We start from the raw sequence: 27,723 nt of genomic DNA, 5'->3' as shown, positions 1-27,723 counted from the left end.
AGATGGTGAGGTGTCTGAAAGGTGTTCAGTGAAAAAAGTGCATCCCCCTTTCATTCTAACTGACAAGCCCTGTCCTGCACAGCTTCCTCCACCCTGAGGACTTCCCCAGACATCCTCTCTAACAAGGCTGACTGTTCCGTTCCCTTCCTGCTCACACTGAGGCCTGTCCTGCCTTCTGGGAAATGAGAAATGCACCAAAATCAGCCAGAGCAGCCACCCCTGCCAGGCTCCATAATGAGGTAATGTCCCTGGGTCACCAAGAGAATGAGCTTCCACTGTGTCCCAGTCCAGGGCTCTTTCCCTCTGAGAGGCTGGCTCATAAAATGGGCCACCGGAAATAAATCAGTGACTCCTCTATCCATTCTTATAATCACCTGACAGGTTCTTGTCCTCTTCACAGGCAAAGCCAATTTATTGAGAAGGTGATGTGTAGTAAAGAATGGTTCTACTTAGCCCAAGGTTGCCAAACAGGAGAACAGAAGTTTATTATGACTCAAATCAGCTTCCCCAATGGTTCAGAGGTTAGAGTTTTTCAAAAACTTTGAGGGGCAGAGGTCTAAGGAATAAATACTGTTGACTGGCTGGAGATGAAATCATGCAGGTAGGGGAAATGGTCTGTATTTGTTGAACGTGCTTCTGAGTGGGGGCCACATGACTGGTTGAGTCATTAGTCATGAGTCTAGATGAGGTCAGCTGGTTGCCAGAATGCAAAAGTCTGAGAAACATCTCACAAGACAAATCTCAGGTTCAACAGTAGTGTTGCTATCTCTAGGAGCAACTAGGAAAGTCACAAATCTTGTGACCTCTGGACACATGACTCCTGAGCAGTAAGAGATTATAGAAACTATGCCTGCATTTTAGCAGAATTTTGGCCCCTCCCATAATCCATGTCTTGACAAGATTTGGGCCCCTCTCATAATCCAAATCTTGTCAAGATTTACAAGGTAGTCCTTGACAAGGAAGGAGCTAATTTTAGAGAGGGACTATTATCATCCTTGCTTCAAAATTAAACAATAAATTCCTCCCATAGTTACCCTGGCCTATGCCCAGGAATGAGAGAGGACAGCCAGCTTGAGGCTGGAGGTGAGATGGGGTCGGCCAAGCTAGCTTTCTTTCACCATCGTAAGCTTTGCAAAGGTGGTTTTGCTTTCTACACTGACTCACCAGGGGGTCGTCAGAGGCAGAAGGACAGATCTGCAGTTTCCAAAGTCCATGGGCTCATTTCACCCATTTCACTCATGACTCCATCCTCAACGTGCTGTGGGGCTCATATCCTCCAGTCATGCCCTAGAGACTTCTAATTTCCTTTGGGCTTGTAAGTAGCTTAAAATTTTTCACTCAGTTCTAACAAGTAAAAACCTGAACAAACTGAAAAATCAACAACTTGTTTAGATTTCTTAGAGAAGCAAGGTCTCAGTGCTAACTGGCCCACATATTGGCGAGACCCACAGGCAAATACAGAGCAGCACACCGTACCTGAGCAGAAACACAGCCACAGAAACCCCAGCGGGAACCAGTGCTGGGGTCAGAAAACCTGAACTGTAATTGAGGAAATTCTGGAGGCTCAATGTGGACACAGTGCAGAGATAAACACACCAGTGGATGGATTAGTCTTGGGAGTAGGGGGACAGTTTTATGACTCTTAGCTCCTGGAGCTCTACCAGGTTCTCACAGTCAATGTCCAAAAAGAATCCCCACATCCTTCTTGTAGGAAGAAGGAAAAAAAAACCACTTGGAAAGTTGTCAGTGAATTATATTCTTCTTGGAAAGACCTATACTTAAGAGAAACTATTTTACTGCAGCCTAATTAGCTGGGGTTTGATGGGAGCTTAACTGGCCAGGGGGAGGGGAACTATCCAACTCCAGCCTCCTCAAGTCATCATATCCCACCTAATGGAAAGAAAATCCTGAGAGGCACTTGTGACATTCACAGCCCAGGACACAGACCTCATCCAGAACCACAGAACACTTCCCTCCCCACACTCACCACCATATCACTGAATGCCTGCTCACTCAAGCTGCTTTTACCTAGTACATCATGTGTGGTTTTCAAAAAAATACAAGACAGACTATGGCAAAAGAAAATGCAGTTTGAAAGACAGAGCAAGGATCAGAACCAGGCACAAATGTGGTAGGGATGTTGAAATTATCAGACTGAAAATTTAAAACAACTCTGGTTAAGGATTATGATGGAAAAAGTAGACACCTTTCAGGAATAGATGGATGACTTAAGCAGAGATGGCTGTTCTAAGAAAGAACCAAAAGAAATACTAGAGATTAAAAACACTTTAAGAGAAATAAAGAATGCCCTCCAAGGACTTACTGGTAGGCTGCACATAGCTGAGGAAAGAATCTCCAGCTTAAGCGTGTGTCAGTAGAAACTTCCAAAATGGAAACAGCAAAGTTTAGCAAGAGAAAAAAAAGTAGAACAACATATTCAGCTTCATATTCAATATTTTGTATTGACAATAGCATATTTTATATTCTGTAGTTGTATTTTATATTTTGTAGCCTAAAAGGCTATAACATACACATAATGGGAATACTGGTGGTTCCTAGGACCATGGGTGCTGTCTGATTTACTGCCTGTTTCATGCACACCTGTGTATTCATAACAACAATATTGTCATAAGGTGGGGTCCTTCGGGTGGGGAGATGCATGAGCCACTGCTGCCTCTCTTAGACTCTGCCCAATTTAAACAAAGTTAATCAAACTCTAATTGTTTGACCCTGCTCAATTCATGCTTCACCAGTGTTGCTGCTCGAATCACACTTCAGAAGTCTGTGCTTCTCCCACACAGAGCAGGTAGCCCCATGGTCTCTTAGCCCTCAGATCATCATGCATCTGTCTTTTGACACGCAGACCTGCTGTGGACTTTCAAGGACTTAGATTGGCTGAGAGGTGGGAGATGTCAACTCTAATTGGAAAATGCTCATGGAGAAATCAATGGTGCCACACGGAGGAATCTTCTCTGTTATCTGCACAGCAAATCTGCCCAAGCCTTATGTCACCAGCAACCCCATAGAGGATGAGAAGGCTATGGTCTTAACCTGTGAACCTGAGACTCATGGCACAATCTACATGTGGTGGATAAATGGTCAGAGACTCACAGTCAGTCCCAGGCTGCAGATGTCCAATGACAACAGGATCCTTGCTCTACTCAGTGTCACAAGGAGTGACACAGGACTCTGTGAATGTCAAATGAAGAATGTAGTGAGTACCAGCCACAGTGACCCAGTGACCTGGATGTTCTCTATGAGTATCCTCTTTTCCTTCAGTGACCCAGTGACCTGGATGTTCTCTATGAGTATCCTCTTTAACTTACCCCTGGGGTCTAGGGGTAAGTGTCTTCATACTTGGACCTGAGAGGGACTGAGAGGCCTGGCCTTGGGTTATGTGGATTTGGCCTGGCAGGCTTCTCACATCATAGAGCCTTCAAAAATATCTGAGTGCAGCATGGTCAGGATGAAATTGACAGAAGACTCATCACTAACCTAGAAACACGTTGAGAGAAAAAAAAAACCTGCAAGAGCATAGTTGGCTAATCATCTATCAGCAACCCTCCTACAAAATCAATATAATCCTTGAAGGAACAAGTAGAAACTACTTCATACTGAGTGATGGTTCCTAAGGTATCGCACTGTAAAATAACATCACCTTTATTCCTTGTCTTCTTTTCTTTCCATGGCAGATACTTCAGTACAAGGAAGTTTTCCTGGCCTCTCAGCTAGAGGCACTGTTGGCATCATGATTGGAGTACTTGCCAGTGTGGCTCTGTATAGCAGCCCTGGTGTAGTTTATTTCAGGAAGACTGGCAGGTATGACAGCCTTTCCTTTTGTCCTGCTTCCTGCAGGGCTGACTCCCATGCTTGGGAGAGGGAAATAACTTCTTTGCTTGTATTTGGGACTGGATCTCCTCCTCCTCCCACTAATCATCTGCTTCTCAGCACTTATTCCTGCAGGTCTCTTTTCCCCTGTTCTTCATGCTCCCTGTACCCGCCAGTGCCTCTTAGACATAATTATCCCCAGCCTCTGCTCATTTGTTTCCCAGATTCAACAATATGTTATAAAACCCTCTTGATCCTTTTTAATATCTCTCAACTTTTGTCATTCTCTCCATTCCCACAACCTTGACAATTGCTAGAGGTACTGCTTGTCTTACCTCCAGTCTTTGAAATCGTCCTTGTGTATGGCTGCCTTATTACCTTCCTAAATTCTAGTTAACTCGCCTAATCAAAAATCTTCAGGGATCTACTCTTGCCTATTTGATAAGTTCACATTTCTTCTCTTTACTAATTTTTATTGCTTCCATTACCTCTATTCCCTAGTATAATTCCTCCATTCTAATTAAATCTGTCTTTCTACATATCCCTTCCCCTCCACCTGATATACACATAGAATTCTTAGTTCCAATGCTATGGCTAAAAACAGGGTGATCTCCCATCTGCCATCTGCATTATGGGCTTACCCATACCCTTCATCACAAACAACCTCTGACCTCCTGGAAAACAATGACTCTAGCATTAATGTGTAAACCTGAGACTCAGAACACAACCTACATGTGATTGAAAACCTTTTTCCTGATAACCAACTCATATGTTCATGAAAGATACAGAAATGAAGAATGCAAAGTTTCTACCCCAAGGAACATAAAGCCCAAGATAGATGATAAGACCCAAAAAATAATTATAATACCAAAATAGAAAAAAGTGAATGCCACAAGAAATCAGAGAAATCTGATGGGAAATATAGCTACACATTGGAATCACTGGAAAATATTTATTTAAATGGATGCCCAAGCCCCACCCACAGGATTCAATTTATGGTCTAAAGTGAGACTCAGGCATTGGTTGTTGTGGGAAGTCAGGGACCCCGAATGGAGGACCAGCTGAAGCCGCAGCAGAAGAACATACATTGTGAAGATTTCATGGACATTTGTTAGTTCCCCAAATTAATACTTTTGTAATTTCTTACGCCTGTCTTTTTTTATTTTATTTTATTTTATTTATTTATTTATTTATATTTTTATTTTTATTTTTTTGAGACGGAGTCTCGCTCTGTCACCCGGGCTGGAGTGCAGTGGCCGGATCTCAGCTCACTGCAAGCTCCGCCTCCCGGGTTTACGCCATTCTCCTGCCTCAGCCTCCCGAGTAGCTGGGATTACAGGCACAGGTGCCCGCCAACTCACCTGGCTAGTTTTTTTTTTTTTGTATTTCTTAGTAGAGACGGGGTTTCACCGTGTTAGCCAGGATGGTCTTGATCTCCTGACCTCGTGATCCACCCATCTCGGCCTCCCAAAGTGCTGGGATTACAGGCTTGAGCCACCGCGCCCGGCCTCTTACGCCTGTCTTTACTGCAATCTCTTAACATAAATTGTGAAGATTTCATGGACATTTATCACTTCCCCAGTCAATACTCTTATAATTTCCTATGCCTGTCTTTACTTTAATTTCTTAATCCCGTCATCTTCGTAAGCTGAGGATGTATGTCACCTCAGGATCCTGTGATGATTGCGTTATCTGCACTAATTGTTTGTAGAGCATGTGTGTTTGAACAATATGAAATCTGGGCAACTAGAAAAGAAACAGAATAACAGCGATGTTCAGGAGACAAGGGAGATAACCATTAGTTCTGACTGCCTGGGAGCTGGGCAGGACAGGATTATTTCTCTTATTGCCAAAAACGGGTAAGAGAAATATCACTGAATTCTTTCCCCAGTAAGGAATATTAATAATTAACAGCCCTGAGAAAAGAATGCATTCCCAGGCGGAGGCCTCTAAAATGGCCGCTCTGGGAGTGTCTGCCTTATGCGGTTGTTGATAGGGATGAAACACACCCTGGTCTCCTGCAGTGCCCTCAGGCTGGCTAGGATTAGGAAATTCCAGCCTGGCAAATTCTAGTCAGACCAGTTCTCTGCTCTCGAACCCTGTTTCCTGTTAAGATGTTTATCAATGACAATACGTGCACAGTGGGACATGAAACTTCATCAGCAATTCTAGTTTTGACCTGGCCTTGTGACCTTGCCCTGTCCATTTGCCTTGTGATATTTTATTGCCTTTGAAGCATGTGATCTCTGTGACCCACACCCTATTTGTACACTCCCTCCCCTTCTCCCCTTTGAAAATTGCTAATAAAAACTTTCTGGTTTTACAGCTCGGGGGCATCACGGAACCCTGCCGACATATGATGCCTCCCCCGGACACCCAGCTTTAAAATTTCTCTCTTTTGTACTCTTTCCCTTTATTTATCAGACTGGCCGATACTTAGGGAAAATAGAAAAGAACCTACATTGAAATATTGGGGGCTGGTTCCCTCGATAATTGGTAATTTTTAAGTCTTCCCAGATGCTACCAATGTGTAACCAGGATAAAGAACACCTGTTCTAATAGGCAAAACTTAGACCTAAATTAATGATTATTAGCTGGGAGTATTGAAATTACCTAGGGAAATTTTTCAACATACATAAGCCTATACTTTCTTGGCCCTATTCATTAATGGGCTCCACCAAGAACTCAGTAATCCTGTTGAGAAACACAAGCTACATGGAAAATCCACTTCATTTGATATGTAAAATTATATGAAAAGCATTTTAAAATAATGTGATAAGGGATGCTAAACCTTCTCTATTATATTTATGGGTATGTTACTGATATGATTGTTCCAAAAATTATATGACATTTCTAGAAATTAAATATGTTATCAGCCATAATGTCACATACCACAGAAGTAACTAAATTTTTATGTGAGCTGTGTCATTATCATAATGAATTCTCATCAGAGTTTTAACTATAGTCATTTAAAATCTTTGTCATTCACAGTTGTTTTTATTCTTCCTCAAAGCATTTCCAATCAACTGCAGTCCAAAATTGCTTCCTTTTCAAGGAGATTTATGGAAAAGATGCTGGCAAGTACACTTTAATACAAGTTTCTGATAATTTTAAGATTATACTGCTGAACTGTCTAAGAAATTCCAAAACTTTAACAAACAGGCTGATATCTTCATAAAATTCCCAGCCTAGACCAAGCAGGAAAAACATTGATTTCATTGAAATAAATGATAATAATGAGGATAATGTTTTTATTATTTTTATTTGAAAATTTGCTGATTCTTTAAATGGTTTGTTTTCTAGATTTACTGAATTTTTTTCTTTTAGTCTATCTATAGCTTACATAGTTCAATAAACTATACTTTTGGGAACAATAATTGAAACATTGACTTTTGCTCTCTACCTGACTGCCCCAGAATTGGGCAACTATTCATGAGTATTGATATGTTTATGATAATACTGATGTTTGCACAAGTACAGTAACAGTCTGCTGTCTTTGTAACAGGACTCATTTGAAAACATTGGTTATATTACCAAGGCTTTGATCGGGATGTTATATTTAAGAATATAGATAGAATGAACCAATATGAACTGCAGGCAAAGTCTGAAGTCAGCCTCGGTTTGGATTCCTATTCTCAAGAGGTTTGTAAAAGTTTAATCTGAGATTCCTTAGAAAAACTTAGAGCAAAGAAAATTTTAAAAGAGAGCCACACGGTGCACTGCTACTCTTGCTACACTTATGTAAAGAATCAGACCATGTTTGAAGAAACTCAACCTATTTTGCAAACAAATTTATTGTACTGAAATTATTATTGGTAAAAATAGAGATGCCTATACAGAGAAAAATTATGTGGAAAATAAAAACTGTATTATACCTGATATGAGATTGCAGCTCTGTTCATTGTTTCTGTATTTTTATTATCCACCTGCAGACTGGACATTACCCTGAATTCTACTAGCTCCTCCAATTCCATTTTCTCCCACGGAATCACTAAGAACAAGAACCACTCTGTTCCAAAAGGCCTATAAGCTGGAGGTGGACAACTCAATGTAAATTTCATGGGAAAACCCTTGTACCTGAATGCGAAACACTCAGAGCTCACCAAAATGTTTGATGCCATAACGACAGATGCTCAAACTGCAAACCAGGACAAGTTGATGACTTCACACTGTGGACAGTTTTTCCCAAGATGTCAGAACAAGACTCCCCATCATGATGAGGCTCTCACCCCTCTTAACTGTTCTTGCTTACGCCTGCCTCTTTCACTTGGCAGGATAATGCAGTCGTTAGAATTTCACATGTAGTAGCTTCTGAGGGTAACAACAGAAGCTGTTGTCATCTCAACCTCAAACTTTTACATAACATCTCAGGGTGAAATGTGGCTCTCTCCACCTTGCATAAGGGTTCCCAATCGAAATTAACACAGAAATATTGCCTGTGTGTTTGCAGAGAAGATGGTTTCTATAAAAAGGTATGAAAGCTGAAATTATAGTAGAGTCCCCTTTAAATGCATATTGTGTGGATGGCTCTCACCATTTCCTAAGAGACACATTGTAAAATGTGACAGTAATACTGATTCTAGCAGGATAAAACATGTACCACATTTGCTAATACTGTTTTCTTAAAATAATTGTAAAAGAATGGGGTGGGTTCAGCCCTCCCATGTGTCCAGGCCAGGTCTCTGAACAGAATCCTCCATCCGTGGTAACAATGCCTAAGAAGATGACATGGACTTGGTCCTGATATGCAGCCATCCCTGTATACCCTTCCCCTGCTGGGTAGTACCAGCCCAGGGTCCAAATCTTCAGCTGGAGAGCTGAGAGAGAACATGGGATACCCAGCATCCCTTACCTTCTTCCAGTCCACTGCAGTGGCTACTGGCGTGGCCCATTTACCCCCGAGGACACCCATCTGCTGACCCATAGTTTCTAAGAGTCATACTCTCCTGGCTTCTTTGAGCCTCAGCTACTTTCACTCTGCTGAAGCTTTCTTCTTCCCATGGGTGTCATTGTCTTAGCAGACGCTTCCTTCAACTGCAGCTAACAGGTAAGCCAAGACCCAGACCCCAGAGGATAAACAAGGATTTCAAAACCTACTGTGTCCAGTGGAGATGCCCACTGTACAGAGATAGAAAGAAGTAGAGATGCATACTACTCCCCCAACAACATTGTATCCCAAAACAATGTCCTCTCTGCCACTCATTGTGGAATTCACTGTCTCTCACCACGTGGGCAAGTGCTTCCAGGGTCTCACAATTCTTCCACAAGCAGCAATGCACACTTCAACATGGCATTTCAGCAAATAAAGTGGTGACAATTTACCTGCTTAAAGTTTCTTAAAACGTTCTCCCAAACTTCCCCCTGAAGAAGACAGAAAAGGCTTTCCCAATTGTGAAACATGGGCCTCCTCACCTTTCAAAAAAGTACCCCTGAATAGCCAAAGCAATCTTGCCAAAATAAATTGCAGGACTTGAACTTTCTTATTTGAAATCTCACAAAGGAGTATAATTATTAAAACAGGAGCTGCTGGCATAAGAATACACATAAAGACAAACGGGATAGAATTGAGAATCTAGAAATAAACCCTCACATTTATGGTTAATTGCTCTTTGAAGAGGGTGTCAAGAAAATTTAATGGAGCAACAATTCTCCTTTCAAATGATAGTGCAGAAACAACTAGATAGCCACAAGCAAAACAATGAATTTCGATAACTACCTCCCACCATATCAAACAATTCTCTAAAAAAATGGATCAGTGAGTTAAATATAAGACCTATAACTATAAAAATATCTTAAAAATAGACACAGGTAAATCTTGATGACCTCAAATGTGCAATGGATTCTTAGATATGACACAAAAGCATGAGAAACAGGAAAAAAAAATAAATTGGGCTTTATCAAGATGCGAGCCTTTTGGGCATCAAAGGAAATTATCAAGAAAATAATTAATAGACACTGAATGAGAGAAAATATTTGCAAATCACACATAGGCAGTTTTCATGTCCAGATAATATAAGGAACTAGCTACAACTCAATAACAAAAGGACAAACCATCCAATTTATAAATGGGCAAAACACTCAAATAGACATTTCTTCAAAGAAGATATACAAATAGTCAAGAAGGACATGAAAAGATACTCAACATCATTAGTCACTAGGAAAATGCAAAGTCAAAGCTGCAATGAGACACCACATTATACCTACAAAAAAGGCTACCATTCTTTTGAAGTGTTAAATAACAAGTAGCAGCATTATGTAGAATTTGGAATCCTCATACATTGTTGGTGAGAATATAAAAGGTACAGCCACTAGGAGAAACAGTTGTGCTGTTCCTCAAGAAGCTAATCATAGAATTCTCATATGAAACAGCATCCATTCCTAGGTATATACCCAAAGAACTGAATCCAGAGACTCAAATAGGTACTCGCATGGGAATGTTGATTGCAGCATTACTCCCAAAAGATAAAATATGAAAACAATCCAAGTGTTCATCAACACATAACAAAACAAATAAACACATACAACGGAATGTTAATCTGCCATAAAGAGGAATGAGGCTCTGACATGCGCTGGAACATGCATGGACTTTGGAAACATTATGCTAAGTGAAATATGTCAGAAACTAAATAACATATATATAATTCCATTTATATGAAACATCAAGAATAGGCAAATTCACAGAGACAGAGATGATCAAGGTCTATGGTGGAAAATACAGGGAGTTATTATTGTTTAAAAGATACAAATTTCAGTTTAAAATGATAAAAATTTTCTAGGAAAAATAGTGGTGATGGGAACTGAACATTGTGTATGTGGTTAATTCCACTTGATTGTACATTTTAAAGTGGTTAAAATAGCACATTATTCACAGAACTGTGCAAAATCGATTTCTATTATTTAATTCACCCAGGCTAAGGTGTTTGTTATGGCAGCTGAAGCCCATGAATACATCATCTGACCCAGTGTTTTCAATGAAACGTATCAGTTTTTCAATCAAGTTAGCTGGAAGCTCCTGTCCCCAGCAGAACCAGAGGTCCCAAAACAAGAGCTCCAGCAGGGGCTCAACCAGCACAGGTCCCATAGGGCAGCCTCGATGTCAGGCCCTGGATGGCATGTGAGGCTATAGTGATACAACCACAACATGAAAGTGTAAGTGATTTTACTACTTACAGACACTGGTGAGCACTCGGCACACCTGGAAACCACAGATACAGAGGTCAGCGAGCCCAGGCAGGCAGGAGAGAAGAGACTGATAAGCCGATGGCTTTATTAAGTCCAGGTGTTATCTGACAGGTTTGCAGCAGGGAGCTTTAATGGATAGCAAGCAGCAAACACTGGGACAAGGAGATCATGCTGTGACTGAGAAGCAGTCACTTTAAATGTGAGGGTAAATGTCAGAATTATCTGTTTAAAGAAAGCAGCTGGAGAGAGGGGAGCCCAGCACACCAAGTGGGAGAGATGCCTCTAAGAGTTCACCGCTGGCCACCAACTGGAGAAACTTGAACCAGATACAGTATTGAAAACTGCCATGGTGAGCAAGGCCTGCCTCTGATGTGAGGCAAATAAATTTACACCTTAAAAAAGGAATGCCAAAGCAGCATGACACTATGGGCACTCATGACATCCAGGGACACCAGCAGGGTGTGCTACTGTGCCCTGGAGTCAGAATCCTGGGTTCAGGTCCCTGGGAGTGAGAAAATGAAAATGACTTGTCCCTACTCCCCTGGCATTGATCCTCCCGCCCTGCTGCTCCATCTTCTGCTCCCAAGCCCATGTGCAGTGCTCAGCCCCAGACATCACTGCCCCCAGAGAATACACAGTGCCGCCTACTGCACACAAACACAAACTCATAGAAGGTGACAAAAATCTGCGTTCGGGACATCCGATTGTAAAAGAGGGAGAACAGTGAACATGGAGCCAAGCCTAGCGCTAACACAGAACAGCAGCTGCCTGAGGGCCCACAGCCTCTCCGGGAATCAGTCCGGCACCCTGTGACCTGTCTGCCCGCTGCACCCCTTGGGGCTCAGAGCCCGTGTGATGCTCACACACAGGCACCATCCAGGATGTGGACACCTGCCCCCGGCTGTCCCTTGGGAAGACAGACCTCTCCTGTGTCCCTGCTGGGAGAAGGGGGTATAATTGCTCTTTGCTCCCAGAACACAACTCACCCCCACCCGCCCTCTCAAGTGTGAGCAACGTCCCTCCAGACAGGCTCTCTGGCGACTGCCTGTTCCTCTTCTACAGAGAGCATCTTGGACAGGTCAAAACCCTCAGGACAGACCCCTGGGTATGTTAGCACATGGAGGGCTGAGCCCATCACGACCATGGAGTAAGTTGGGATGAATCTCTCCAGCTCTGAACCCCTGCTCTGTCCCAGGCTCCCTTCCTGTGTCTCAAGGAGCCATGTTCCACGGGGTTCCTGATAACTCCCCACTTCTTCCTGCACCACCACAGGGAAGGTGTGGTGACCACAGGACAATCAGCTGGGCAGAGAAGAGAGGACACCAAAGATGGTCAGGAAGAAATGAGAAACCCTGAGCCCCAGCTCAGCCACCAGACCCCAGGGAGCAATAGAGTGACTGAGAACTGTCCTTTGACCATGGAACTCACAGCCCCCACTGAGCAACAAGCACAGGCCTCTCCTCCCAAGAGGCATGAGAGACTCACCCTGCACAGCTCCAGGAAGGACACTTTCCTCTGAGACACCCAGGTCCTGAATGTTCATCCTTGGAAGCTGCAGCCAAGCTAGACACAATTAGAGAAAGGAAGGGTCCCTGTCACCAGGCAACACACAACTCACCCACAGCACAATGGGGTGTCCCTGTGACAGGGAGCTGGTGCAGCTCCAGCCTCCTGCACTGAAGGGGAGAGCCAGATGGGGATGAAAGAGGGCAAAGGGCGTGAATGTGCACCTGACCCAGAGCCATGGGGACAGCAGGAGGCTGAGACCCAGGACTGTGCTTGCCCAACCTACAGGGTATGTGTGTGACTGTGTGTGTCTGTGTGTGTCTCTTTTGTGTGTGTGTGTGTGTTTCTGCACATAGTGTGTAGCGAGGTTTGGTGACAGAATCACTGCTGAAAAAGGCAGAGGCCTCCACAATTCCCAGGGACCTGACACACAGACAAAAGGAAAAAGAGAAGGAGGGACAAGGAGGCAGGACTGAGAGGGGAGGGGACAGAGATGTGTCCTGGGCACAGACCCCACCCATGAGCCTGAGAAGTGCTCCTGCCCCGGGAAGAGGCTCAGCACAGAAGGAGGAAGGACAGCACAGCTGACAGCCGTGCTCAGAAAGTTTCTGGATCCCAGGATCATCTCCACACAGGAGAACATGCAGGCGGCACAAGCCATGGGGCCCCTCTCAGCGCCTCCCTACACACTACACATCACCTGGAAGGAGCTCCTGCTCACAGGTGAGGAGAGAACTTCCTGGGAGAGGACAGGAGGAGGAAGCAGAATGATTGGATGGATTTTCCTGGAGAGGATGGCGTTCTAAAAAATAAAATAAGCCAGCACTTTGGGAGGCTGAGGTGGGCGGATCATGAGGTCAGGAGTTCAAGACCAGTCTGCTCAACACAGTGAAGCCCAGTCTCTACTAAAAATACAAGAAATTAGCAGGTGTGGTGGTGTGCTCCTGTAATCCTAGCTACTCGGGAGGCTGAGGCAGGAGAATTGCATGAACCTGGGAGGCAGAGATTGCAGTGAGCCGAGATTGCCCAACTGCACGCCAGCCTGGGCGGCAGTACGAGACTCTGTCTCAAAAAAAAAAAAAGAAAGAAGGCTCTGTTGGAGTCTGGATAGGGGAAAATATACCAGAGAGGGACAGGGGTCAAAACAGGAAAATCACATTGAACAGGAATTGGTAAGAGGTAGGAAAATCTCAAGTGTTCTGTTTTGCTGGTTGATCATCACTGGTCACCACATTTTGAAAAATGATAATAATAACTAGTATCAGATGACACTTCAAATGAACATATAAGCAGGGCATGAAACACTGTCCTCAGCAAAAAACCTCAACAATTGGGGAAAGAAAGAAAGAAACAGACAAAACACCCCGGGCATGGAGGGCCCTGGGAACCCTCACATGTACAGGAGTCTACAGCCTCTCTGAGGCACTGGGGTACAACCAAGATCACAAAAGTCCCTGTCCTCACGGAACTCCTGCTTTCATGGGCAGGAAGACAGACATGCAAAGAGATCTGGAATGTGAGGTCAGGTGTTGACAAGAGCTCTGGAGGGAGCAGAGCAGGGAAAGATCAGAAAGGGAAGACCCAGTGTCTCTGAAGGAGGTGTCAGGAAAGAAGTCTAAGGATGCCCTGATGTGAGCAGGACCTGAGGGCAGTGTGGAGGGAGCCATGCAGACCCCCAGGGAAGAGGATTCCAAAGAGAAAAATGCCGAGTTCAGAAGCGTTGAAAGAATGAGGTTCGTGCCACTGACCTTGACCCAGTAGAACAGTAGGACACAAACACACAATCACACACATACAAAAGGGGCATGTGTGTGTGTGTGTGTGTGTGTGTGTGTGTATCTTCAAGGCTGATGATTGAAGAGATCTCAGGACCCAGGGCCCCATCTTTTCACCCCAATACATAGGTCTCAATATTGACTGATGCTCTCTCCACCTCCTAGCATCACTTTTAATCTTCTGGAACCCGCCCACCACTGCCCAAGTCACGATTGAAGCCCAGCCAACCAAAGTTTCTGAGGGGAAGGATGTTCTTCTACTTGTCCACAATTTGCCCCAGAATCTTACTGGCTACGTCTGGTACAAAGGGCAAATAATGGACCTCCACCAATTCATTACAGCGTATACAATAGACACTGACACAATTATATTTGGGCCTGCATACAGTGGACGAGAAAGAGTATATTCCAATGCATCCCTGCTGATCCAGAATGTCACCCGGAAGGACACAGGATCCTACACCATACAAATTATAAAGCGAGGTGATAAGATTAAAAGAATAACTGGACATTTCACCTTATACCGTGAGTGATTCCACATGATCCCTGGGTGTTGGGGGGCGGGGGTCACTTCTACTTTGCACACACAGGAAGGTCAGGCCTAGACTGTGCCTGTGTCCCTCTCTGCATTATGTCCCATGTTGGGGTTTCGGCATTTAGTGCAGGACACACACAGAGGAGACAAACTACAACAGATCAGAATTCCTTTCCTGCCTCCAGACCCTGCAGACACTTGCTGCACAGGAAGGACAGTCTGATGGGGTGGGGGGTGCTCAGCAGGAGGAGATCAGTCTCAGCCAAGCACCTCATGCCCTCTTCATAAACTTGACCTTGAGAAAGACCCTGGAGAAGTGAGTAGGGCTTTGCCAAAGAGGACCCCTGAGATACTCTCAGAGAAGCTCAGCCCTAGAAGCCTCACCCCAGACCCCTGTCCCTAAATCCTTACTCCAGATAAAGCTGAGGAGCCTGTGCCAGGGCTGGGTTGTGGCAGGGCTTACTGGGACCAAGGATTTACCAGCTGTCTGAGGACTGTGTCTCCTGGAGCTGCTCACCAGCCAGGGCTCAGCCCTCAGAGCCTCGTCTGGGCAAGGACAGAGCTTTCTTCACCTGAGACTCAGAGCAGAGAAGACAGAAAGACAAGCTTTGTAGGCCATCAGCCAACTGCCTTGTGAGGCTTAGGACACTCCATAGAAAACATAATGTCCCCAGAAACAGAAACAGAAGAGAGAAAATGTACCTGGCAGCAGCTTGTCCACAGGGATCTGACCTAAAGGTGCTCTCTCATGGAAGTGAATAATAATAAATGCTGTTTGTGTGAACACCTCCACTGTGCCAAGCATTAGGTCAGGTGACTGTGAAGAATTTACAATGTATTCACAGATAGCATGAAAAGCCACAGTCCGTTTGCCATTTAGCTTATTTGACTGAGTGAAAACTGAGGCACAGGAAGGCACAGTCACTGAACCAGAATCAGGCAAACAGAAAAGGCAGATCAGGGTCACATGAGGTCTGTCTATAGCTATAGATCCATCCTCTCCTCCACCAGAAGTGAGGGCTTATTGGGTTCCAAGGACCCCATAGTCATTTATTGGCTCAAATCCTTTCATCTTCGGCATCCAAACCTCAGAGGAGTGAGAGCAAATGGTCAGCTGATTAGTCTGTTCTCCAGAACTAAATCACCTGCCTCAACTGTCAGAGTCAGTGCAAAAAATGTCCAGGCGTCCCTCTCAGATCTTAACCCCTATCACTGAACCCGAAGTCTTGTTTCCCAAAGTGTCCATGTCACTGGCATGACAGGATAAAGGAGAGGACCTTGTTTTCCTTCCCCACTCACACCCCGCACCAGCACAGGCCCAGTGAGAGACACACACTCAGGAGCTCTCGCATAACAAATGAAGGAATTGAATGAAGGAATGAATGGTCCATAACCTCTTTAGAGACTGGATCTTGGATGCAGAATCCTAGGAAGTTCTAGCCACACCTGTCCCTTTTCCTTCAGAGGCTGACACCCATGTTTCATCCCCCCACTACCTCTTGCCCCTAAAGCCACCCCACCTCATGTATAACTCTGAAGCTCTTTGGTCACTGGAGGGTTATCAGGGTCCCTGGTCCTGGACTGTGGAAATGGGGGCACCTGGTCCCTGGGGTCTCTGAAGTCACTGTAGGCCCCACTGTTCACTGCCATGCTGTCTCTGCCTCTCTCTGCTTCTCTGTGTCCCTCATCTTCCTCCCACTTCATTCTACCTGGCAAGCCCTGTCCTGCACAGCTTCTTCCTCCATCCCTAGCCTTTCCCCAGACACTCCCTCTAACTAGGCTGACTGTTCTGTTCCCTTCCTGCTAACACTGTGACCTGGCCCACCTCCCAGGAAATAGGAAAGGCACAGAAATCAACTGGAGTTTCCACTCCTGCCAGGCTTCATCTCAAGCCAATGTCCCCAGGTCACTAAGAGAATGAGCTTCCACTGTATCCCCACCCAGGGCTCTTTCCTTTGTGAGGCTGATCTGTGGACAAGACCATGGGACAGGGATAGGCAGATCCTCTATCCACTCTTATAATTCCCAGACAAGTTCTTCTGGCCTCCTGCACAAACCAAACCAATTTATCCCGCTGGTGATTTTCAGTAAAGAAAGATTTTAATGACTCCAAGTCTGCCAAACAGGAGGACAGAGGTTTATTATTACTCAAATCAGCCTCCCTAGTGGATCAGGGGTTAGAAATTTTCAAGGATAGTTTCAGGGGCACAGGACTAAAAGATGGGTACTGCTGATTGTTTGGGGATGGAATCATGTGGGCGGAGGGAAATGATCTTTTGTGCTTGAATCTGACTCTAGGTGGGGACCACGTGACTAGCTGAGCCATTAGTCATGGGTATGGATGAGGTCAGTGGGTTACCAGAATGCAAGAAATGAGAAACATCTCAAAAGACCAATCTCAGGTTCTACAATAGTGATGTTATCTATAGGAGCAATTAGTTACAAATTTTGTAAACTCTGGCCAAATGACATTTGAGCAGTAAGGGATTATAGAAACTGTGCCTCCATTTTAGCAGAATTCAGTTCCCTCCTATAATCTTAGTCTCATGGTCTTTCACCAGTTTTGCAAAGGCAATCCCTGGCAAAATAAGGGAATTAGTCTTATGGAGGAACTATTATCATTTTTTCTTCAAAGTTAAACCATAAACTAAATTCCTCCCATGGTTAGCCTGGCCTATGTCCAGGAATGAGTGAGGACAGCCAGCCTGAGACTAGATGCCAGATGGAGTCAGCCATGCTAGTTTGCTGTCACTGTTGTAATCTTTGCACTGACTCACCAGGGTGTCAGAGGCTGGACAGGTCTGCCGTCTCCGAAGCCCATGGGCTGATTTCACCCATTTCACTTGTGACTCCATCCTCAACCTACTGTGGAGTTCACATTCCCAGTCACTACCTAGAGACTTCTGGTTTCCTGTCAGGCATATAAGAAGCTTGAAATTTGTCATTCGGTTCTAACAGTAAGTAAAAAGCTGAACAAACTCAAAAGTCAACAACTCGTTAAAATCCCTCAGAGATGGCCAGGCACAGTGGCTCACACCTGTAATCCCAGCACTTTGGGAGTCTGAGGTGGGCGGATCACAAGGTCAGGAGATCGAGGCCATCCTGGCTAACACGGTGAAACCCCATCTCTACTAAACATACAAATAAATTAGCCAGGCATGGTGTCGGGCGCCTGTAGTCCCAGCTCCTTGGGAGGCTGAGGCAGAAGAATGGCGTGAACCAGGGAGGTGGAGCTTTCAGTGAGCCAAGATCATGCCAGTGCACTCCAACCTGGGCAGCGGAGTGAGACTCCGTCTCAGAAAAAAAAAAAAAAAAAAAAAAAGAGCTGTTAGAGAAATGAAGAATGCTTTTGATGCTTTCTGGTAGACTCCACACAGCTGAGGAAAGAATCCCTAGCTTGAGGATGTGTCGATAGAAACTTCCAAAAGCGAAACAGGAAAGTTCAAAAAGAATGGGGGAAAAAAGTGGAACAACATATTCTACTTCATATTCAACATTTTGTATTGACAATAGCAATTTTAAAACTTTGTAGTTGCGGGACAACTACCAAGGCTGTAACATACACGTAATGGGAATACTGGTGGTTTCGGGGACCTGTTGCAGGTGGCCATGTGGGTGCTATCTAGTGGTTTTAGTGCCTGTGCCACATACAACTGTTTCCTCATGATGATGCCATTTTCATAAGGTGGGGTTCTTCTTGTGGGCGACACATGAGCCATTGGCGTCTCACTTAGACTCTTCCTAATTCACACAAACTGAAACTCGAGTTGTATTTCCTGAGGTTAAGAGAAAATGAAGAAAGCATTTCACATACCTGTTCTGGGCTCCTCCCCATTTTTCCTAACTCTGCACAGAAATTAGAAACAGAGAGTTCCTTCTATATTTACTACCATAACACACATCTCTTCTTTTAATTCGGCATCATTCCTCCCTTTATGTAATTGACACACTGACCAGTTCTGTCCTTTTAACGGGACTCTCTCTACTTAAGGACTTGCTAATTTCAAATCACGGTTGGTATCTTTCTTTGAGCATAATGTGATCCTGCTGGAATTCACCCCACACCTAAACCTTAATTGGGTATCAAGAGAAATACTACTACCAGCAATTGATCTTAGATGTTTGGACCATCAGTAAAAATTTCCACTTATGACAACATTTTAATGTTTCCTCCAAATTTTTTTTTGTTTTTTTTTGTTACTAGAGTCAGAACATAACATGAGGCCTAAACTCCAGATAACTATTTTTGGGAAAATTACAGTATTACAAATTGAGCATCCCAAATCCGGAAATTCAAAATGTGAAATGCTCCAAAATCCAACACTTCTGACCGCTGATGTGATGCTAAAAAGAAGTGCTCACTGGAGCATTTTGGATTTAAAATTTTTCAGATGTGGGATGCTGACCCAGTACATCTACTGCAAATATTCCAAAATAAAAAAAAGTTAGAAATCCAAAACACTTGGTTTTAGGCTTTCTGCATAAGGAACACTTTATCTGCATGAACTATAGGCATGAAGCTGTGCAGGAGATCTCTAGATCATCCTCAACCTGCCTAACTGAAACCACACAGCCATGGAACAATGCCCTATTCCCCGACCACAGCTCCTGGAAATTACTATTCTACTCTCTGATTCACTCTGGAATCCACTGAGATGAGGTACATAGAGTAGTCAAACTCATAGAATCAGAGAGTAGAATGTCTAATGAGAGAAAGCATCTGCAAGACTTCTTCCCAAATATTGGTCTAATAGCCACCAAACACATATGGTCCATGAGGGCCAGACTTCCATCATCAGTTCATGCTCACCCTTTCCACCAGTCAGTTCCGCATTTGCAAACATCCACATGTATTTCTAGAAAGATCCACATGGTCCTCACCTGCCTTCTACAGGGGGAAGGGAACATCATGGACACAGAACAGGGAACATGATCTTGGTCCAAAGCTATCAGCTCTTGCCTGTCCCCTTCACTCTTTGTAGGTCATTCCTTGGACTCTGCTCTATCTTTAGAGGTCACTGGCTCAAGTCAGTCACTATGAGACAGCTGGGAAAACTGCCCCACCTTGTGGCTCCACTGCCTGATGACTGAACTGACCTCCAGGCTTGACTTTGGTCTCCCCTGTGTTATTTCTGCTGAAGTACCCAGTCCAGGCCAGGCTTCCCAGTACCCAAAGGGTTTAAGGACAATGGAAAGTTCCATCATCCATCTCTAGGATGTCCTTGGAAAGGGAAGCTACAGAGAAAACATACCTTGGGGGACAAAGTAAGACTGAAACTAAGAAGATTCCAGTACTGCATGCTCCAGGTGAGGACCACAGGGTGGGCCAGGCAGGCAGTTGGAGAGGGAGGGACTCAGAGAGGCACCAGGGGCTGTGACTGCTGGTCCCGTGTCTTTCCATGAGCCAATGCTGCTGCTCAATTCACACTTGAGAAAGTCTGTGCTTCTCCCACGTAAAACAGGCAGCCTCACAATCTCTGAGCCCTCAGATTGCCATGCATCTGTCTTGTAACACACACACCTGCCGTGGGCTTTTAGGGACTTGGGTGGGCTGAGAGGTGGGAAATGCCATCTCTGATTGAAAAATGTCTTTGGAGGAATCAAAGGTGCCACACAAGGCAATCTTCTCTCTGTTATCTGCACAGTGGAGATTCCCAAGCCCTCCATTTCCAGCAGCAACTTAAACCCCAGGGAGGCCACGGAGACTGTCATCTTATCCTGTGATCCTGACACTCAGGACGTAAGCTACCTGTGGTGGATAAATGGTCAGAGCCTCCCTATCAGTGGCAAGTTGCAGCTGTCGGAAAACAACAAGACCCTCGTTCTATTTAATGTCACAAAGGATACTGCAGGACCCTATGAATGTGAAATGAAGAACCCAGTGAGTTCCAGCCGCAGTGACCCAGTCACCCTGAATCTCCTCTGTGAGTATCTTCTGTTCCTCTGTGAGCCAGGCTGCCATCCCAAATACACATGGCCAGAGGCCAGGCCTCCCAGTCCCTGTCAGGTGCAAGTACAGAGACCTTTAGCCCTGGATATCAAAGCTGACCATGACTACTAAGAGTAGGCTTTGGCTTGATCACCAATGGGAGAGAAGAGGCTGTTCTTGTCATGGGAGACTCAGGGTCCACAGCTTACGATGGGAAAAACAGGTGAATGTCTCAGGCTCCAGATCAGTGACACAGCAGGGATTTGGCTGGGACTTCAGTGTTGTGACTTAGCTCACAGGGTCACTGTGGCCTTTCCACAGACCAGGATTTTCCCGTCCCTCTGACAACATCACCTGTGACTTTATTCTCTTTGCTCCAGATGGCCTGGATACCCCCACCATTTCTTCTTCAAACACCTATTAGCATGCAGGGGAAGTCCCCAAGCTCTCCTGCCTCACAGACTCTCACCCACTGGCAGAGCATTCTTGGCTGATTGATAGGATGTTCCAGCAATCAGCACAAGTGTTCTTTATCCCCCAGATCACTAAAACATACAGGAGTCTATGTCTGTTTCATCCATAACTCAGCCGCTGGTGGGACAAATCTCATAATCAAAAGGATCGTAGTCCCTTCTAAGTGGATCCCTGGAGCACTGGCAATATGTTTTCCAGTGAAGTCTATCTGGCTATCAGGGAAGAGCCACCTGCCCTCTGCTAAGGGCGAGGGAAAATCAAAAACCCAGGACAGGGAATATGTTTCAGCTTCTAAACCACCAGCTTATGCTTGTCCCCTTGACTCTTTCTTGATCATTCTTTAGACTATACACTAACAGTGAACAATCTGAAAGGAAATTAAGAAAAGAATTTCAATTCACATTAACATCAAAAGGAATAAAATATTTTGGAATAAGTTTAACCAAAAAGGTCAAAGGGTTATACCCTGATAACTCCAAAACATTACTGAAAGAAATTAAAGACGACATCAATATATGGAAAGACATTTCATTTTCATGGATTGGAAAAATCAATATTGTTAGGATGACAATACTACCCAAAGTGAGCTGCAGATTCAATGCACCCCCTACCAGAATCCCAGTAACATTTTTTGCGGAATTACAAAAATCTGTATTAAATCTGACTTGACAGGCTCTTATTAATGATGGCCACAACAGAGTCACTGAGAAAAAGTGCAACCATGAAAAATTGGAAAGTTTTGATGACATAGAAAGTAGCAATCAGCCTCTCTCACATCCCAAAGCCTTCAAAAATATACGAGTGCAGCATGGCCAGTATGGAAGTGACCAAAAACTAATTACCAAGCTAGAAACATGGTGAGAGAAAAAAAAAGGGCAAGAATGTATTTGGCCTATCACCTCCCACTTTGGCGTAGTAATCTGATGTTGAAAAGAAATGCTCACTGGAGCATTTTAGATTTTGAATCCTTCAGATTTGGGATGCTAAACCAGTAAGTATATGACAAATAGTGGGAATCAAGAAATGTCAGAAATCCAAAACACTTTTTGTCCTAAGTCTTATGCATAAGAAATACTCAGTCTGTGTGAACTGTAGGCACTGAGCTGTACAGCAGATCTCTAGAACCTCCCCATCTTGCATAACTGAAACTGCACACACATGAACAACTTCTGATTCTCCCCACTCCCAGCTCCTGGCAACCAGCAGTCTATTCTCAGATTCACTCTAGAATTCACTTACATGAGGTCCCTAGAGTAGTCAAATCCATGGAATCAGAGAGTAGAGGGTCCAATGGAAGAAAATATTTGCAAAATTTCTCCCCAAATTTGTCTCAGATCCATCAAACACACATGGTCCATGAGGACCAGATTTCCAGCAGTTCATTCCCACCCTTTCCACCAGTCAATTCTGCTTTTGCAAATGTCCACATGTATTTCTGGAAAGATCCACATAGTCCTCACCTGCCCTCTGCAGAAGGAGAGGAAACTTAAAGAACCCAGAACAGGGAACATGGTTCTGTTCCAAAGCCACCAGCTCTTGTCTGTCCCCTTCACTCTTTCTAGATCATTCCTTGCACTCTGCTTTATCTTTGGAAGTCACTGGCTCAAGTAAGTCAGCATGAAACACCTGCAAAAAACTGCCCCACCTTGTGCCTCCACTGCCTAATGACTGAACTGACCTCCAGGCTTGACTCTGGTCTCCCCTGTCTTATTTCTGCTGAAACATCCAGTCCCAGGCCAGGCTACTCAGTATCTTCAGGGTTTCAGGACAATGGGAAGTCCCATTATTACTCATCTCTAGAACATCCTTGGAAATGGAAGCTGCAGAGAAATCACATCTAGGGGGGCAAAGTAGGATGGAATTTGGAAGGGGCCCAGCAGTTGCACATTCCAGGTAAGGAACCCAAGGTGAGCCAGCCAGTCAGTTCATTAGAGAGGGACTGGGAGGGGTACCAGGGGCTGTGACTCCCACTGATGTGTCTGTCCATGACCCAACACTGCTGATGAATTCACACTTGAGAAAGTCTGTGCTTCCCTAAGACAGAGCAGGCGGCCTCACAGTCTTTGAGCCCTTAGATCATCATGCATCTGTCTTGTGACACATGCACCAGCTATTGAGTTTCAAGGACTCGGGTGGGCTAAGAGGTGGGAGATGCCAACTCTGATTGAAGCATGCCTGTGGAGGAATCAAAGGTGCTACACAGGACAAACTTCTCTCTTATCCACACAGCGGAGCTGCCCAAGCCCTACATCACCAACAACAACTTCAACCCCATGGAGAATAAGAATGTTGTAGCCTTAACCTGTGAACCTAAGACTCAGGGCTACACCTACTTGTGGAGGGTAAATGGTCAGAGCCTCCCGGCCAGTCCCAGGCTAAAGCAACCCGGTAAAAACAGGATCCTCATTCTAGCCAATGTCACAAGAAATGACACAGGACCCTATGAATGTGAAACACGGGACCGAGTTGGTAGCATGTGCAGTGACCCAGTCACCCTGGATGTCCTTTGTATCTTTGGTTCCTCTCTGGGCCAGGCCACCAGCTAAAATCCAAACAACCAGAGGCCAGGCATCTCAGTCTCTCAGGTCCAAGTACAGACATTTTATTTCTGGACACACGAGCTGGCCATGAGTCCCTGCCCTGGGGAAACCTGGGTAAGCACAGCCTTAACCAAGAATAGAAGGGGAGGGGCTGCTCTTGTCATGGAAGACTTGGGGTCTACAGCCTTTAATGGGAGAAACAGGTGAATACCTCAGGCCTCGTCTCAGTGAACACAGAAGGGGTTTGGCTGGGTCTTGAGGGTGTGTCTTGACTCAGAGGGACACTGTGTCCCTTTAAGAGACCAGGAGCATCCCCTTCCCTCAGACAACATCACCTGTGGCTTTATTCTCTTTAATCCAGATGGTCCACACATCCCCAGGATTTTCCCTCCAAGTACCTTTTACCATTCAGGAAAAGCCCTCCAGTTGTCCTGCTTCGCGGACTCTAACCCACCGGCAGAGTATTGTTGGACGATTGATGGGAAGTTTCTGCAATCAGGACAAGAGCTCTCTATCCCCCGAATTACTACAGAGCATAGCGGGCTCTATGGTTGCTCTGCTCGTAACTCAGCCACTGGCAGGGTACGTTCCACATTCAAGAGGATCAAAGTCTTTGGTAAGTGGATCCCTGCATCATTGTCAACAGGATTTTAGGTGGAGTCTATCTGGCTTTCAGAGAAGAGTCAGGAAAACATTTTTATTCCCAGCTTGTGCCCCACGGGCAGAAGCAAATCCTAAATTCTCCTCCTGAACCCTCCTAATTTGTCTCTACAGACTCTCTTCTCTGATTTTAGTAATTTTAATCTTCTCTCTTTTTTTCTTAGTCTAGTTAATGGTCTTCAATTTTGTTGATTTTACTTTGAAGAATCAAATTTGGTTTCATTAATTTCCTCTATTCTTTTTCCATTCTCCATTTTATTTTTATCCACTCTAACCCATATTGTTTCCTTCAATCACTGTGCTTGGGTTTAGTTTGTTCTTCTTTCATATCCTGAAGTAGAAGAGAGCTTGTTTCATACCATTCTTTTAAAGGTTTCATGCAGTCAATGAAACAAGATGCCACACACAGACGAACCAATGTCAGCTGCTATATTACTACCATCGTCATTAGCCTTGAGGTTAAATAGTCCTAGAATCAAATCTGAGATCCACCTATTACTAGCCATATGACACCAGGAGAGATTTTACACTACTCTAAGCTTGTGTCTTTTCATTGGCAAAATGGGAATAATATCTACCTGACAGGGTTACTGTGTGAATTAAATGAGGTGCAGGTAAAGTATTTAGCACAGGATCTGGCACATAGGACGTGCCCCTCAACAGTACCTATTTCCATATATATAGAGAAAAAGAGGTACCACATAAAACACTAGGACATGGTTACTGACTACTTGTGGGAGAGAAAGGAAAAAAGCTAAGTGCAAAGAATCAAGAGTGGTATGTTACTTTTTACCAACTGAGATGCATCCAGGTTGGGATTGGACATAAGATAATTTATCATGGAAGACACCTGTGAGGGAATGTGGGGCAGGCATGAAGGTAGTATGGGAGAACCCACAGACCACTATGCAAAGTTGACTCCTGTGTTAAAGAAAGAGAAAGAAGTTTTAGGTATCAATGCAGTTCTAAGAGAGTTTTTGCAAGGCTGATGTGGAGTCCTCCAACCAGTCACCCATTAAAGTTAAAGAGAGCCTCAGAGAACTAGGTTTGCTTTCACGCCCTTGCTGGGAGCCTGTGGGAAGGAAGCTTTCTGTGCAAAGGAGGTTGTGAACTTGAAATGCACTGACCTGGGCCTTCTGTCAATCAGGTCCCTGCCATGGAGACCTGGCAGGGTCTGATTCATGGCTGCCACAACAGAGACACTGAGAAAAAGATGCAACCATGAAAAGGTTGAAAGGTCTACATTTCTAATGACATAGAAAATAGCAATCAGCCTTTCTCACATCTGAAAGTCTTCTGAAATATCTGAGTGCACTAGAGAATTGATAGAGGACTCATCAGCCACCTAGAAACATGGTGAGGTGGAAAAGAACTGCAAGAATATAATCATCTCCCATCAAATTTCCAACAGAATAATGTATTCCTTGAAGAAACAATTATAGAGTACCTCATGTTACATGCTTGTTCCTGAGGCTCCCCCCTGTAAAATAACATCACCTCCATTCCTTCTTTCCTTTTCTTTTCTTTCCATGACAGCTCGTGCAGTATTAGGACGTCCATCCTGGCCTTAATCTGATATAGCAACCGTGATGTCATTTCTGTATTTCAGGAAGACTGGCAGGTATGATGGCCTTTTCTCTTGTCCCGTTTCCTGAAGGGCTGACTGCCATGCTTGGGAGAGGGAGAAGACTTATTTGCCTGTATCTGGGACTGGATCTCCACCTTCCTCCACCAAACTCCTGCTTCTCAACACTAATTCCTGCAGTTCCCTTTCTCCGTGGCCTTTATGCTCCCTGTACCCCACTGTCTTTTAGACATAATTATCTCCAGCCTCTGCTCGTTCCAATGAGAAACACAATTTCACATTATGAAACCCTCTTCATTATTTTTCACATTTCTCAATAGTGTAATTCTCTCCATTCCCATAAAGCTCAACCACTTCTCAAAGTGTTGCTTGACTTTTTGCCTCCAGACTTTGAAACCTTTCTTGCACAGGACTGCCTCATTACCTTCCTAAAATCTAGTTAATTCACTTAATCAGGAATCTCCAGGCATCTACTCTAGCCTATTTGGTAAGTTCACATTTCTTCTATTTACTAATCCTTCTCACTTCCTTTACCTCTACTTCCTAGTATAATTCCTCCATCCTAATTAGAACTGTCTTCCTACACATCCCTGCCCCTTCACCCATATAGACAAAACATTCTTAGTTCCAATGCTATGTCTAAAAACAGGGTGAACTCCCCTCCACCATCTGCACTACAGACTTAACCACACCCTTCATCACAAGCAATCTCTGACCTCGTGCAGAACAAAGACTTTAGGATTAGCCTGTGAACCTGAGACTCAGAACAAAACCTATGTGTGATTGAGACCTTTTCCTATGACCAATTCATGTGTTCCAAAAAGATACAGAAATGAAGAAGGCAAAGTCCCTACCCCAGGAGACATAAAGTCTAAGACAGGAAATGGGACCTGAAAATAATCATGATACCAAAATAGAAAAAAAGTGAAGGCCACAAGAAACCAGAGAAATCTGATGGGAAATATAGCTACACATTGGAATCACTGGAAAACATTTTAAAAGTGGATGCTCGAGCCCCATGCATTAGTTCCAGTTTAAAGGTCTGGCGAGGGACCCAGGCACTGGTAATTTTTAAGTCTTCCCTGACACTAGAAACATGTAAAGAGGATGGAGAACTCTTGTTATAATAGGTAGAACTTAAAACTAAATCAATGATTTTCAGGTAGAAGTACCTGAAATTACTTCTAAAGGAATTACTTAAAAAGTAATTAAAAAGGAATTACTTCTAAAGGAATTAGTTAAAAAGTAATTAAAAATACTTAAAAAGGAGTTACCTAAGGACCTTTTTCAATGTACATAAGACTATACTTTTTGGCCCTAATTATTAATGGGCTACACGAAGAACTCAGTGATCCAGTTGGGAAACAGAAGCTGAATGGAAAAGTCACCTTATTTGATATGTTAAAATATATATAAAGCATTTTGAAATGAGTGATAAGTGATGCTAAACCTTCTCTAAATAATATTTATGGGAATGTTGATAATATGAATATTCTAGGCTGGGCGCGGTGGCTCACGCCTGTAATCCCAGCACTTTGGGAGGCCGAGACGGCAGATCATGAGGTCAGGAGATCGAGACCATCCTGGCTAACATGGTGAAACCCCGTCTCTACTAAATATACAAAAACAAAATTAACCGGGCGTAGTGGCAGGCGCTTGTAGTCCCAGCTACTCGGGAGGCTGGGGCAGGAAATGGCGTGAACCTGGGA

The 27,723-nt window shown here is 44.3% G+C and overlaps 1 protein-coding gene and 1 long non-coding RNA gene across 2 annotated transcripts in view; one reads left to right on the top strand and one right to left on the bottom strand.

Annotated features, from left to right (window-relative positions):
- The window catches only part of LOC107128290 (uncharacterized), a 90,821-nt gene that overhangs the window by 37,177 nt on the left and 25,921 nt on the right, over positions 1–27,723 (bottom strand). The window lies entirely within an intron of this gene.
- On the top strand, positions 13,074–24,896 carry LOC102133902 (pregnancy-specific beta-1-glycoprotein 7). Its single transcript, XM_045379552.3, has 6 exons — positions 13,074–13,239; positions 14,457–14,816; positions 20,472–20,750; positions 23,459–23,737; positions 24,131–24,385; positions 24,802–24,896. Exons 1-6 carry the CDS (start codon positions 13,158–13,160, stop codon positions 24,894–24,896), a joined length of 1,350 nt encoding a protein of 449 aa, XP_045235487.3. The 5' UTR covers positions 13,074–13,157.

This window comes from Macaca fascicularis, chromosome 19, assembly GCF_037993035.2.
Source record: "Macaca fascicularis isolate 582-1 chromosome 19, T2T-MFA8v1.1".
Classification (NCBI taxonomy): domain Eukaryota; kingdom Metazoa; phylum Chordata; class Mammalia; order Primates; family Cercopithecidae; genus Macaca; species Macaca fascicularis.
The sequence above is the reverse complement of the archived record's forward strand: the minus strand, read 5'-3'. Positions and strand labels throughout refer to the sequence as shown.